The 13,580-nt window shown below is 36.7% G+C and overlaps 1 protein-coding gene across 1 annotated transcript in view; it reads right to left on the bottom strand.

Annotated features, from left to right (window-relative positions):
• The window catches only part of Drep2 (DNA fragmentation factor-related protein 2), a 228,130-nt gene extending 215,072 nt beyond the window's left edge, over positions 1-13,058 (bottom strand). Inside the window, exon 1 of the mRNA XM_090373086.1 lies at positions 12,913-13,058. Coding sequence (XP_090229212.1) covers positions 12,913-12,924 — 12 coding nt within the window. The 5' untranslated portion in view covers positions 12,925-13,058. The remainder of the gene's footprint in view (positions 1-12,912) is intronic.
• Between the last annotated feature and the right edge of the window lie 522 nt (positions 13,059-13,580).

Raw genomic sequence — 13,580 nt, 5'->3', positions numbered from 1 at the left:
GAGGTCATTGTAGTGTCTGCCATGGAGTGTCTTCTTTGTCCATCTTTCTAGCTTCGTTTCTTGTGCCGTCTGGACTGGAGGGGCTCCTGCTTAGGTTGAGTGGGGTATACTACTTATCTATCTTCCTTATGGCCTGGTGCTGTGTTGTTCTCAAAATAATCTTTCAGGTTAACTATCGCTGTTTTCTGTTGCTCTATCAGGCCCATTCCTCCTTCTTTCTGAGCTATTATTAGTCTCTGCACTTCTGATGGTGTTGGCAGCTCTTGGTCATCATTGTCCTTGTCTTTTGCATGATATCCTCTAGCTCGGTGTTAGTCCAATCTATGACCCCAAAGGAGTATGTTAGTATGGGCTGTATAGGTGTTTTTATGGTTTTAACTGTATCCCATCCATTCAATTTTGCTTTCAGCAGGCTTCTGAGTCTCTGATTATACTTTTCGGTCAGGCACTTCTTGATTTCCTCATGCTCTAACTGCTGAGCCTGCATCATCCCTAGGTTTTCGTAGATCACTCCTTCTGTCATAGCTTCGATCTCTTTACCAGTCAGCAGCTGGTAGTTTCGGCTGACTAATTTTTTTCCTAGTGCAGTCTGTGGGTCTTGCATTTGTTTAGACCAAATTCCATCCTGATGTCCTTGATGAATTGAATTCGTCGGTGATCCGCAGTAGTTTCTGGAGTTGCTTCTCAGTTGCTGCGTAGAGCTTGATGTCATCCCTGTACATCAGGTTCTTTCTTCCTTCTTTGAGGTTATTAGCATTAGCATTAGTAGAGGCATATGATGCAAGAAAGCAAGCTTATTCAGCATCAGCCAAAAAAAAAAAAAAAAAACACAACCACTACTCCCATTTCACCCCTCCGTTCGTTCGAAATACCTGTCCAGCTGAGCCTTAAATTTGTTTAGGCTATCAACTTCAAAAACAAGTGATGGAAGTCTATTCCACAAACCAACTGTCCGCTGGCTAAAGGCAAATTTCCGCACATCTATCCGACATCCGTCCTTCCTCAATTTGAATTTATGTCCTCTCAGGTGATTATTCTGAGCAAGAGGAAGAATCCCATCGGCATTGAGCATGCTCAAGCCATTCAAAGCCTTATACACCTCTATCAGATCACCTCGCCGATGCCTAGTCTCCAGACTCTGTAATATCCATACTTGCTGCTGTTAAGCATGGGATAGCGAGTTGAGTGCTAGACAGAACCACAGTGGGCTCAGAGCATCTCCCTGAAAGATTCCTCTTCTGATGGGGATTGGTCTGGTTGTAATGTTCTCGACCTTAATGGTGGTACTCCATTTTGCCATTGTTGCTCCTAGGAAGTGTCACTATTGGATTGACCTTGTAGATCTTCAGGGTCTCTATTAGCCAGCTATGAGGTACAGAGTTGAAGGCTTTGCGGTAATCGATGTAGGCCGTGTATAGGGTGCGGTGCTTCTTGGAGGCTTGCTCCATAACTGCGGCATCTATGGTTAATTTCTCCTTGCATCCTTTGCTCCTCCACTTGCATCTTTTCTGCTGTTCGGCCATTATGTTCTGACTCTCTAAGTGGTCTTATATATTCTTGGTTATGAAGCTGGTCAGGATCTTGTACATCACTGGGGGGGGGGGGGGCAGGTGATTTGCCTGTATTTTGCCAGTTTCTTGTATCTTTATCTTTAGGCTTCAGATATGTGACGCCATCAATGAGAAACTTCGGGATTGTCTCCGGGTGCCTAATCATTCGAGTGAACTGCTCTGCTAGGTGCTTGTGTGTGCAAGTGAGCTTCTTGTACCAGTAGTTGTGGATTATTATTATTAGCCATATGATGCAAGGAAGCCTGAGGCTTATGCTGCACCAGCCAAAAAACATTCCCAAGTTACCTTGAGAGAGCTTGAGAGAGAGAGAGAGAGAGAGAGAGAGAGAGAGAGAGAGAGAGAGAGAGAGAGAGAGAGAGAGAGAGAGAGAGAGAGAGAGAAGTAGAAAGGAATCACCAAGAAAGAGAAGAATGATGATATCAGCTCATCAAAAGCCTTCCTGAAATCCAAGTATGTGAGGTCAAACTTATCTTTTTTGATCAGATCCTTATTCACTGCATCATAGTAATCTATCAGATCAGTTAAACAAGACAGTCCTTGACAAATCCATGCTGTGATTGCAGTATAATTACATGCCTGTCCAAATGGTCCTGCATTACTTCTTTAACCAGTTATTCCGTTATTTTCCCTGAAAGAGACATTAAGCTAACAGGTCTGTAATTACTCATGTCACCTTTTGATGAATTGGGAAGACCATATATCTCCAGTCTATAGGGACCTCCCCTGAAATAATTATGGCTAAGTGGTTTGCTTACCTCCTTTGCTGCTTCCCTTAATATAACTGGATAGATTTCATCCATCCCAGGTGCGTTTTTTATGTCCATCCTCAACAATTTCTCCTCCACTTTACTTTCAGTTATCACAAAGCCATTTAGCTGCTTATTAGAGTTTGATAAACTTCTGGCATCCCCTTCCCTAAAGAATTCCTCATGTGTTAATGTAGATTCAAAATAACTATTCAATTTGTCTGCAATCTGAGCAGGGTCATCAAAAGTTAACCCAAAGACATCAAGTGGCCTAATTTGATTCAACCCCTTCCTTCTACTGTTAATGTAAGCACAGAAGTCTTCGTTGTTTTTCTTTGCATTCTTTGCCAAAGACTTCTCATAATCTGCCTTAGCTTGCCCAACCTCCTTTGTGACTTGATTAAACTAACATATCTACCACAGGCTTCTGTATCACCTAATAATTTATATGCATCCATGTACTTTTCTTCTCTGCCACATGTCTCAGTATTTCATCTGACATCCATTTAGGTCTAAGCCTTGAATAGTATTTCTTTGTTGGTATGAAAAGCCTAGCAGCTTCTTTGACTACTTCCCTGAATACTTTCCATTTAGAATTTCCTGTTGGTAACATCATTAGTTGGTTCAACTGCACAGAATTTAAAAACAGTCTGAGACCACTGTAGTCACCCATATGAAAGCAAAGGCCCTTTACCCTTGACAGGAGTTATGTCTTTAATTAAATTCCACATTAGTACACTGTGATCACTGTCACCCAGTGGGGTTTTTATCTGCAGATTCTGAATGCATGAAGAATCACTGCTAATTACCATATCAAGAGTATTGCTTCCTCTTGTTGCCTCTCTAACATACTGCTATAGAAAACAGTCATCCAAGATATACGTAAAAGTCTTGCTAGTTTGTGAGTGACCAACCCACAAATTCTTGTCAACATCTGGAAAGTTAAAATCCTCCATTGTGAGACATTCTGATTTGCTAGCTCACTCTATTTCCCCGAATAGCTGTTTGGTATACTCACCACAGTCATTAGACCTATAACACACTTGCTACTCTCAATTTTGTTTTCCCAGTGCTTATATCACACCAAACTGACTCAAAGTTGCACTCGTCACCCGTCAACTGGATGCACTGCCTTAGTTTGGGTTATACCCAGACTTCCAGCTTTATTTGGCATAAGCATATAACAAATATTGCTTTTTATTTATAGAAAAAAATAAATAAATAAACAGATTTCTAGTTTTTCTCTCTGCATTACTTCATTTCAAAACAGTTCTTGACTCTGTACAAATCACAAACTTGCCCTACCATGGAATAATGTTCCACATCTGAGATGTCCTCTAAACCTCACTTAATCCCCTACTTTAATTAATTAATTTATTTATTTTATTTATTAATGATATTTTAATTTTTTAACTTTAATTAATGATAATTTACAAACTCACTCCCTATCACACAGATATTCAGTGTTTTTTGTCCAATGCCTTTTCTGCAGCTATTTCAACAAGCACTGTTCTGGATTAGCATCTATAATTGGACTCTGTCATACAAACTAGTCTAAACATGTCCCTTAACTAGTCAACATCCATCCATTCACAGTTCAAACTTATTAAACTAACTTTTCCTCTTCCTCATTTATTCTATCTGTTTCTATTCTTTGAACAGCCTTCATTGTTGTGCACTTTCTGAAAATTGTGATCTACACAAATTCAAGTCCAACATCAATGAGCATCTTCCCAACCTTCATTTACTAAAAAGACAGAATTACTAAAATCTTATAGATTCTAATACCTTTCACCTTTATGGTCACCATTTAAAAAAAAAAAATCTACATTATATTATCAATCTACAATAAAAGTAATTAAAATTAATAAAAGTAATTAATTATTGTATAAACAATTAAATAATAATATAATTTTTCCATGTGACCTGTTTAATTATTTAATTATATTATGTAATTAATAAAGACCCCCCATTCCCCCCATAAATGAATTCAGAAACCCCCATAGTTTATTTGTACTGTGCAGAATTAGGAAGTCTGTAAAAAAAAAATTTCAACTTGACCGTTTCAACTAGCTACAATTTTTCTTTAAATATATCATAATTAAATACTACATTTCACATAGAAATGTAGTATTTAATTATGATATATTTAAAGTAATACCTCATGTAACAATGCCAATCATTAACTGAACATAAAATACTCAACATAAAATAATCTTATGTATGGAAATGCTGCTCACAATGTGGCAGTAGACACTTTAAAAAAAAAATTAAAAATCTATGTTTTTTATCTATTATAATGTAAATAAAAAACGGAATAACAATATGCAATTCTAAACATTTTTTATTTGAAATATATTTAAATATTGCACAAAATTCAATTGTTCAACTAAAATTTTTGATGTGCCCATTAGGAGAGTTAAACAATATCACTGTACTTCAATGATCCCGTCAACAATTTCCACATCATCATCATCATCAGCCATTTTCAATCCACTGCAGGATGAAGGCCTCTCCAGCAACTTTCCAGTTCCTTCTGTTTAGAGCACTGGCCATCCATTTACTACTCAAAAACTCATGAATTTCATCTATACATCTCCACCTTTGTCTTCCAGGTTTTCTTCTAGCTCCTCTTGGGTACCATTCTGTTATTTTCTTAGTCCATCTGTCATCATGTCTTCGAGCTATGTGTCCTGCCCAAGACCATTTTAGTTCTTTAGTTTTGATAAGAATGTACTTTACTTGAGTTTGCTGCCTAATCCATGTGTTTCTCTTCTTATCTAACAGTCTGACACCCAATATAATTCGTTCCATTCTTCGCTGTGTAGTTCTTAGCTTCTCTTCCATTCTTTTGGTGAGTGCCCAAGTTTCACTTCCATAAGTCATGGTGGGGAGTATACATTGATTCATTATTTTACGTTTCAGACAAACTGGGATATTGCTCTTCAGTACGTGACTATATTTCCTGAATGCTATCCATCCAAAATTTATTCTTCTCTTGACTTCCAGCCATTTATCATTATTACAGCTAATAACTTGTCCCAGATAAGTATATGACTCCACCTTTTCAATTACTGCTCCTTCAATCATTATTTCCCTTTCCGTGGCATACTTGGACTAAAGATGAATATGTTTTAGCCATATTCATCTTTAGTCCAAAATCCTTACTAACTGTGCATAACTGATTAAGATTTTCCTCTAATTCTTTAGGATCGTGGCTTATGACCACAATGTCATCTGCAAATCGTAAATGGTTTGGGTACTCTCCGTTCACATTGACTCCTTTCTGCGACCAGTCTAATCTTCTGAAAGCTTCCTCAAGGGCAGCAGTAAACAGCTTCGGAGATATTGTGTCTCCTTGTCGAACTCCTTTCTCGATTTTAAATTTCCTACTGTCTTTGTCTAGTCTAATAAAGGATGTAGCACTCTCATATATTTTCTTCAAAATCATAATACATGGAGTATCTATGCCTTGTCTTTCCAGTGCCCGAAACATTGCCTTATGCTGTACGGAGTCAAATGCCTTTTCATAATCCACAAATGCCAGGCATAATGGTGTTTTATATTCATTTGCTTTCTCCATTAGCTGTGATATTACGCGAAGGTGATCCATAGTTGAGAATCCTGTCCTAAAGCCAGCTTGCTCTTTCGGTTGATTCTCATCAAGTATTCTTTCTAATCTTTTTTTTTTTTTTTTTTATGAAAACCCCAAACACGAAAGGTATCAAAACCTATAGTACTTAGTACCGTGCATGGGTTGAAGGAGAAGTATAGGGGAGGGGGTGCCGGAAACTTTGCTCTAGAGACTAAACATGGGTTTCACCACTTCAAGCCTCCAATAAGCAAAGTGGTGGTATTTCACCGGTTGATGAAAGTCATCTACCACCTTGTTAGTAATGACCCTTGTGAACAACTTGTAGATATGGGATAACAAGCAAATTGGTCTATAATTTCCAATTTCTGATTTATCTCCTTTCTTATGCAGCAAAACTATGATTGCATTATTCCAATGCTTAGGCATCACTCCTTTTCTAATGCACTTTGTGAAGAGCCTTGCCAGTTTTTGTGTTATGTCTCTTCCTCCCAATTTTAACAACTCTACAGTAACTTCATCTTCCCCCGGGGCTTTCCGATTCTTCATTTTCTTCAATGCATGTTCTACCTCATCAGGAAGAATATCGGGTATGTCGTATGTGTTGCTACTTTGCAATCCATCTTCCCCACTGCTGGTATCATTCCCTCGCTGCTTGTATAATTCCCTATAGTAGTCTTCTGCTATTTGAATTATGCCTTCTCTGCTGTTTATAATTACACCATCGCTATTCTTGAGTTTCAGTATCATTTGTCTTTCTCTATTACTGCTCATGGCTGCTGATTTAAATCCTTTGTTTTCCCTTAATGCTTGTTCTACTTTTCTTGTGTTAAATCTTCTTATGTCCTCTCTGAGTCTCTTTCTAATGGCTTTGCATAACTCGGTATACTCAATTTTCTCCCTGTCAGTGTTTTTCTTGCTCTTCATTTGTCGTCTTTGGTTCATCATGACAAGTGTTTCTTGACTAATTTTTTCTTCTTTGGATTTCTGTTTCCCTATAGGTTTCTTGGGCTTTATCACTTTCAGAAAGTTGTAATATTCCTCGTCGATATCTTGGTCCTGAGCAGTCTGCAGAAGCTCAAACTTGTTCTTAAGTTCTAGTACATACTGCTTTTTCTCCTCCTCTGTTATTTCAAAGACCTTTGTATTATTTACTCGAGTCAGTTTTTTTCCTTTCCTTTCCAACATCTATATCAAATGTACATCTTACCATTCTGTGATCACTTCCAACATTTACCTTATTCAGGACGGTAACATCATTCACAATATATCTTCTGTTAGTGAGGATGAAGTCGATTTCATTAGTTGTTAATCCATTTGGACTCTTCCATGTCCACTTTCTGTTCACCCTTTTCTTGAAAAAAGTGTTCATTACTGACATTCCTTGAGATTCTGCAAATTCCACAAGTCTTTCACCTCTTTTATTTCTTTCACCAATTCCAAAATTTCCTATAGTTCCTCTTTCTGCGCTGTTTTGCCTTTTTCCAACCTTAGCATTGAAGTCCCCCATAATAATAGTGTAGTGGGTTTTCTGCTCATCTAGAAGACTCTCAATTTCAGTGTACATTTCTTCAACCTCTTCATCATCATGGCTCGATGTTGGTGCATAAATCATTATAATCTTTAGCTTGTACCTCTTAGAAATCTTGAGTATTAGTCTTGACACCCTTGGTGATGTACTTTTGAATTCCAAAATGTTGTTTTTAAAATCTTTATGGACCAGAAACCCAACTCCACCTTCACTCCTTTCACTGTTTCCATTAGTGTACAGCAGATTTCCACTTGATAAACTTATAAGTGATTCATTTCTTCTTCTTGTTTCAGCCAAACCGATGATATTCCAATTCACATTTTCTAATTCCTTTTCCAGCTCTAATATCCTGTCTTCACCGATGAGTGATCGTACGTTATAACAGGCCAAGTTCAATTTCCGTGCATGGCAGCCTGGTCGTACCCAGAGATTCTTAGCACTCTCTGCTTCCACTCTGATCCTCTCGCTGCCGTAAGAGGGAGAGTGAAAGCTGCTGGGGACTGAGGGCCATTTGTATTGTTGTGCTCTCATTGCTGGAGGGTTTGGTCTTTTCCTCTTCACGCTGACCAGGCGTCTTGAAGAGAACCACTCTACACGTTCGTTGCCACCTAAGTGACGTAACAGGGCTTACCATCGAGAAGGTGTGCATGAGTGGATTTTAGGGAGGCAGGCCAACCGGACTTCTCCTAAATCTTCTGTAATAGAGAGATATTGGATCCATCAGTGTTTTAGGCTGAGTGTCTGATAACACACAGGATACCTGTTCCCCTCTAATTTCCACATATAGTGGTATTAATCAATCTGTCATTAATATAATCAGGAATTATCAGCATTTATAAAGTATAAAAATCAGTTTTCTAAAACTCATCTTGCATGGTCTCTTAGGTGTGTGGGGGGACAAATACATACCTAAAATTTATCCTGATCACACGATTCCACAAATTATAATTCTTTTTTACCATGTGAATACAACTCTTTCTTAATTTTTTTTCCTCACTAGATAAACATTTGGAGCAAGTAAATGGGTGAAATGAGAAGGGGTTTTTTTTTTTTTTTTTTGCTATATAAGCTTGCTTTCTTGCATCATGTGCCTTTACTAATGCTAAAATTCTTTTTTACCGTGTGAATACAATTCTTTCTTAATTTTTTTTCCTCACTACATTTCTTGCCATAAATTTACAATAATCACATTCTTCTGATTCTGTCATGTAAGAGGGATAACTAGAGGGAGTAATACTCTTGATCTGATTATCAGCAGTGATTCTTCATGCATTAAGAATCTGCAGATAAAGGAACCACTAGGTGGCAGTGATAACAGTGTGCTGAAGTGGGATTTACTCAAAGGGGTAACTACCATCAGGGGTAAAGGGAAGGGTTTTTGCTTTCGTAAAGGCGACTACGGAGGTCTGAGACATTATTTCAATTCTATACCGTGGGACCAACTAATGATGTTACCAACAGCAAATTCAAAATGAGAAGCATTCAAAGAATTAATCTTGGAAGCTACTTGGCTTTTCATACCAACTAAGAAATATTGTTCAAGGATTAGGCCTAAATGGATGTCAGATGAACTAATGAGACATGTGGCAGAGAAGAAAAATGAAAGGGATACACATAAATTAACAGGTGACACGGAAGCCTATGATAGATATCAGCTGGTCTGTAATCGAGTCACAAAGGAGATTAGAGAGGTGAAGCAGATTACGAGAAATCATTGGTGAATGATGCAAAGAAAAACAGCAAAGAGTTCTTTACTTATGTAAACTCTAGAAGGAAGGGAATGAATCTGATTGGTCCACTTGATATCGATGGTTCAACTGTTGATGATCCTGCTCAGGTAAATGAGCAGAAGTGTCCTATCTAACTAACTAAGTATTTTGCATCTCCATTCACAAATGAGAAGTTATTCAGGGAAGGGAATGACACAGGTGAATTAAACTCTGGTGGTGAGATAGATGATTTTGTAATAACTGAGAGCAAATTGGAGGAGAAATTGTTGAAGATAAACATAAGAAAGACATAAAAACATAAACATCCTGGGGTGGATGGGATCTATCCAGTTATATTAAAGAAGGCAGCAAAGGAAGTAAGCAAACCCTTAGCCATAATTATGAGAGCTTCCTTGGACTCAGGGGAGGTTCCCATGGACTGGAGATGTGCAAATGTGACCCCAATTCACAAAGGAGAATGAAAGGGAAACATCAGTAATTACAGAACTGTTAGTTTAACTTCTGTTCCAGGGAAATTAATGCAAGCACTGGTTAAAGAAACACTGCAGGATCATCTAGACAAGACTTCGGCTATAGTTCGAACACAGCATGGGTTTTTTAAGGGGAAGTCTTGTCGGAGCAATTTGATTGGATACTATGATGTCGTCACAAAGGAACTGGATGCAAAGAATAATTTTGATATCACATATTTAAATCTTAGAAAGGCGTTTGATACTGTTGAACATGGAAGACTGCTGCACAAATTGGAGCAGTGTGGCATTGGAGGAAAATTGCTGCTATGGATAAAGGGATGGTTGAGTAGGAGAAGGCAGAATTGTAATCAATGGACACTGCTCTTCGTGGACTAATGTTATTAGTGGAGTCCCCCAGGGTTCAGTGTTGGGTCCATTGTTGTTTTCTGTATATATTAATGATATTGATGATGGTATATCAGGCTTAATGTCAAAGTTTACAGACGATACGAAGGTTGGCAGGGTTGTTAATGACACTAATGACAGGACACTGCTGCAACAGGATCTAGAAAAGTTGAGCAGATAGGCTGAGCAGTGTCAACTGCAGTTCAACATTGACAAATGTAAAGTATGCAGTACTGCATGCGGGAAGCAGTAACCCAAGTGTAACATATCAACTGTGAGGGACTAAACTGACAGTGGTAGAGAATGAAAAGGACCTGGGGATAATTGTGCAGGCAGATATGAAATTTTCTGAGCAGTGCAGATGGTCTGCAAGAGTAGCTCACGGTATCTTGTCAATGATATACAGGAATTTTTCCTAGCAGGGATAAGGAGGTGATTATCCTCTTGTATAAAGCAATGGTCAGGCCACACCTTGAGTATTGTATACAGGTCTGGAAGCTTCAATATAAGAAGGGTATAGAACTGCTGGAACGAGTACAGAGAAGGGCAACACGATTAGTGAATGGGACAAAGGGTTGCTCTTATAAAGAAACGTTTAAGTTTTGCAAATTACAGTGTCTGGAGACTAGACACTTGCGAGGTGATCTGATTAAGGTGTATAAAGCCTTGAATGGTTATAGCATGCTCAATGCTGATGGGATTCTTCCTCTTGCTAAGAATAATCGCCTGAGAGGACATAAATTCAAATTGAGGAAAGATAGTTGTAGGATAGATGTGTGGAAGCTTGCCTTTAGCCAGCAGGTGGCTGATTGTTGGAACAAACTTCCATCTGATGTAGAAGTTGATAGCTTAAGTAGATTCATGGCAGAACTAGACAAACATTTGGAGCGAGCAGATGGATGAAATGAGAAGGGTTCATTTTTTTTTTTTTTTTTGGCTGATGCTATATAAGCTTGCTTTCTTGCATCATGTGCCTTTACTAATGCTAAAACTCTTTTTTTTACCATGTGAATACAACTCTTTCTTAATTTATTTTTTCTCACTACATTTCTTGCCATAAATTTACAATAATCCCATTCTTCTAATTCTGTCATGTGAGAGGGATGAAATAATAAAATAAAAAAAATTCCCATCTTCAAAGTCCCTGATTCTTCTTCATTCAAAATGGCAGCAAAAGTCACCCATTTCTAAAAACCAGAATTATACGGTGATTTTTTTCCAATTCCCAATTTTAAAATATCACTAATGTTAACACTGTGGATTCACATCAGCCATAGCAGTAAAAAAAACAAAATTAAACAAAATCGAAAATTAATTCTATATGTACAACTTACAATGAACTTGGAAGTTACTTGCACACTACAGGTTAAATTGGTTACTAAATTTCTTATTGATGATCATCTGTAGAGATATTATCCCTATAACTCTAATACATTCACTTCCTTTAAATAAAAAATTTAAGCATATTATTTTAGCATGATCAATAGTCTATTCTCAGTTCTCCATAATATACACATCATTTAAGGATATTACTTGAAGGATATTAATACAAGGATACATCTTCTAAGAGGGAATTATCAAAATTTTACAGATGTCTTATAGTCATATAAAGCAATTTAAAGTGTAAAAAAATGGATGCAAATAAATAAAGAGAAAGAGGAGGAATTATACTCTCTAAAAACAAATTTGAGTGCTTTAGTTAAAGCATAAATTATTTTTATGAATCCCACATATAAAAATAGCAACTTCAAGAAAATCAAAACATTAAGGGATGATGAAAGTTCATTGTGCTGAAGAAATTATGGTTTTTTTTTTTTTCACTGCAATTCAGGAAGTTGAATAAAATTTAAAGAGTAACACTAGTACAAAAGTCTTTATACTTTCACTGTGGTTAAAAAAAAAAAAAAAAAATTATATCCATATGAAAATTACCTCTGTTTTGTTTTTGTAATTTGAAGAGGGGGTTACACATCTAGCACTCTCCTACATTTTAGAAGAAAATTGATTATACTAATTCAGCTAAACTACTTCTATATAGATAGATATATATTTATTTTTTCCGTGAGGTCACTAATTGAAATTGGTTGGTGGTGTTTTGGAACATTAGATAAATAATAATCACTGGTTATTTTCAGAATTCTGTCTACTTACATATTCTATTATTTATTTTATATCATTTTATTTTTGGCGATATTTACTACATATTTAAGACGAGAAAGCTATGATAAAATATATTTAAAAGTTCATGAAAAAGGAAGAACGAGAGCATATTTTGGAAATCGGTAAGAAAATTGCTCATATAACGACACAGGTTTTCTCCAGTGATCATCTTAATCTTTTCATAATAAATCTCTCAATCCCTTTATCAAATAATTCACATTTATATTTTTTTTCCGCTTACCAAAAAATATTCACTTGTAATCCTACAGCTACCTTATACAGTACACCGAAACCATTAGTTTACTATCAATTTCTACCTGTAGAGTACCAATAATTTACAAAAAGTTATTTAGAAAACAACAAATGTCTAGAATAATAAAATAGGGATATGGTTTTAATAGCGATAATCATGAATTTAGTCAAATTCTATACTTTAAGCGTAAGATAGTAAAAAAACAACAGCCATATTTCGTTACGGTATAGTATACTACTCATCAGAGAGAGAGATAGATAAGCATGGTTCGTATAGTTCAAGCCATCGTGAGAGACATTATTTCCTGCAATAATATCAAGTCTCGGTATACTTATGTAGATCATTTTTGTGGATTATTCAATATTTTGATTCCCAACTCTCTTCTGCTGCATACCATTGGATACGAAAGAAGCACTTCATTTGATTTTAATTGATAAAGTTAAATGAAATGTGCTTAATCACTGTAACTTACCGCAGTCGTCATTATTTCATTGTTTACTTTTGAATGTTCCAGAATTCGAGGTTCTACTTCCTATTCCTATGGTCAAAATTTCTCTCACTCATTTGTCTACTTTTACCCGGACCCACCTGCCCTTCGCCCCCAACTTGATAACCTGCACTCTCGATCAAGGTCCATAACCACCGTCAGGGGCCAGCACTGTCCCGAATGCTGTTGTAAGTGGGAATACAGGAAGCGGTTTTCGAACATCACTGACGTCGAAAAAAAAAAAAAAAAAAAAACAAGACGAAGAGGATGGGGAAAGAGAGAGAGAGAGACTTAAATCACTTACTGATGGCAAAAAGTGTGCTGTTATTAAAATTAGCGTGTTTTTTTTTTTCAAATTTTATCTAATTTTTGTTTATCAAGGAAGTAAAATAGATGGTGTATAGTATTATGGTATAATTCTTATGGGTTTTGGTATTTAACTATATAATATTGGTGTAAATATACCATAGTTAACCCATAAATTTGAACTACATAAGTAGTATAGAAAACATCGTTTTAATTGTATCTCATATTGTGGTTGCCTTCACAACCTTAATTGCACTACTTCAAATAAATAACGCTTCTCTAGTAGAGAAGACTACTGCTATTTATTTTCAGAGGATACTACCACCCAGACGATCATTTCGAAGCTA

The sequence above is a fragment of the Mastigoproctus giganteus genome, chromosome 5 (assembly GCF_048544385.1).
Source record: "Mastigoproctus giganteus isolate SK-2022 chromosome 5, ASM4854438v1, whole genome shotgun sequence".
NCBI classification, from domain to species: domain Eukaryota; kingdom Metazoa; phylum Arthropoda; class Arachnida; order Uropygi; family Thelyphonidae; genus Mastigoproctus; species Mastigoproctus giganteus.
This window is presented reverse-complemented; position numbering and strand designations above follow the sequence as displayed.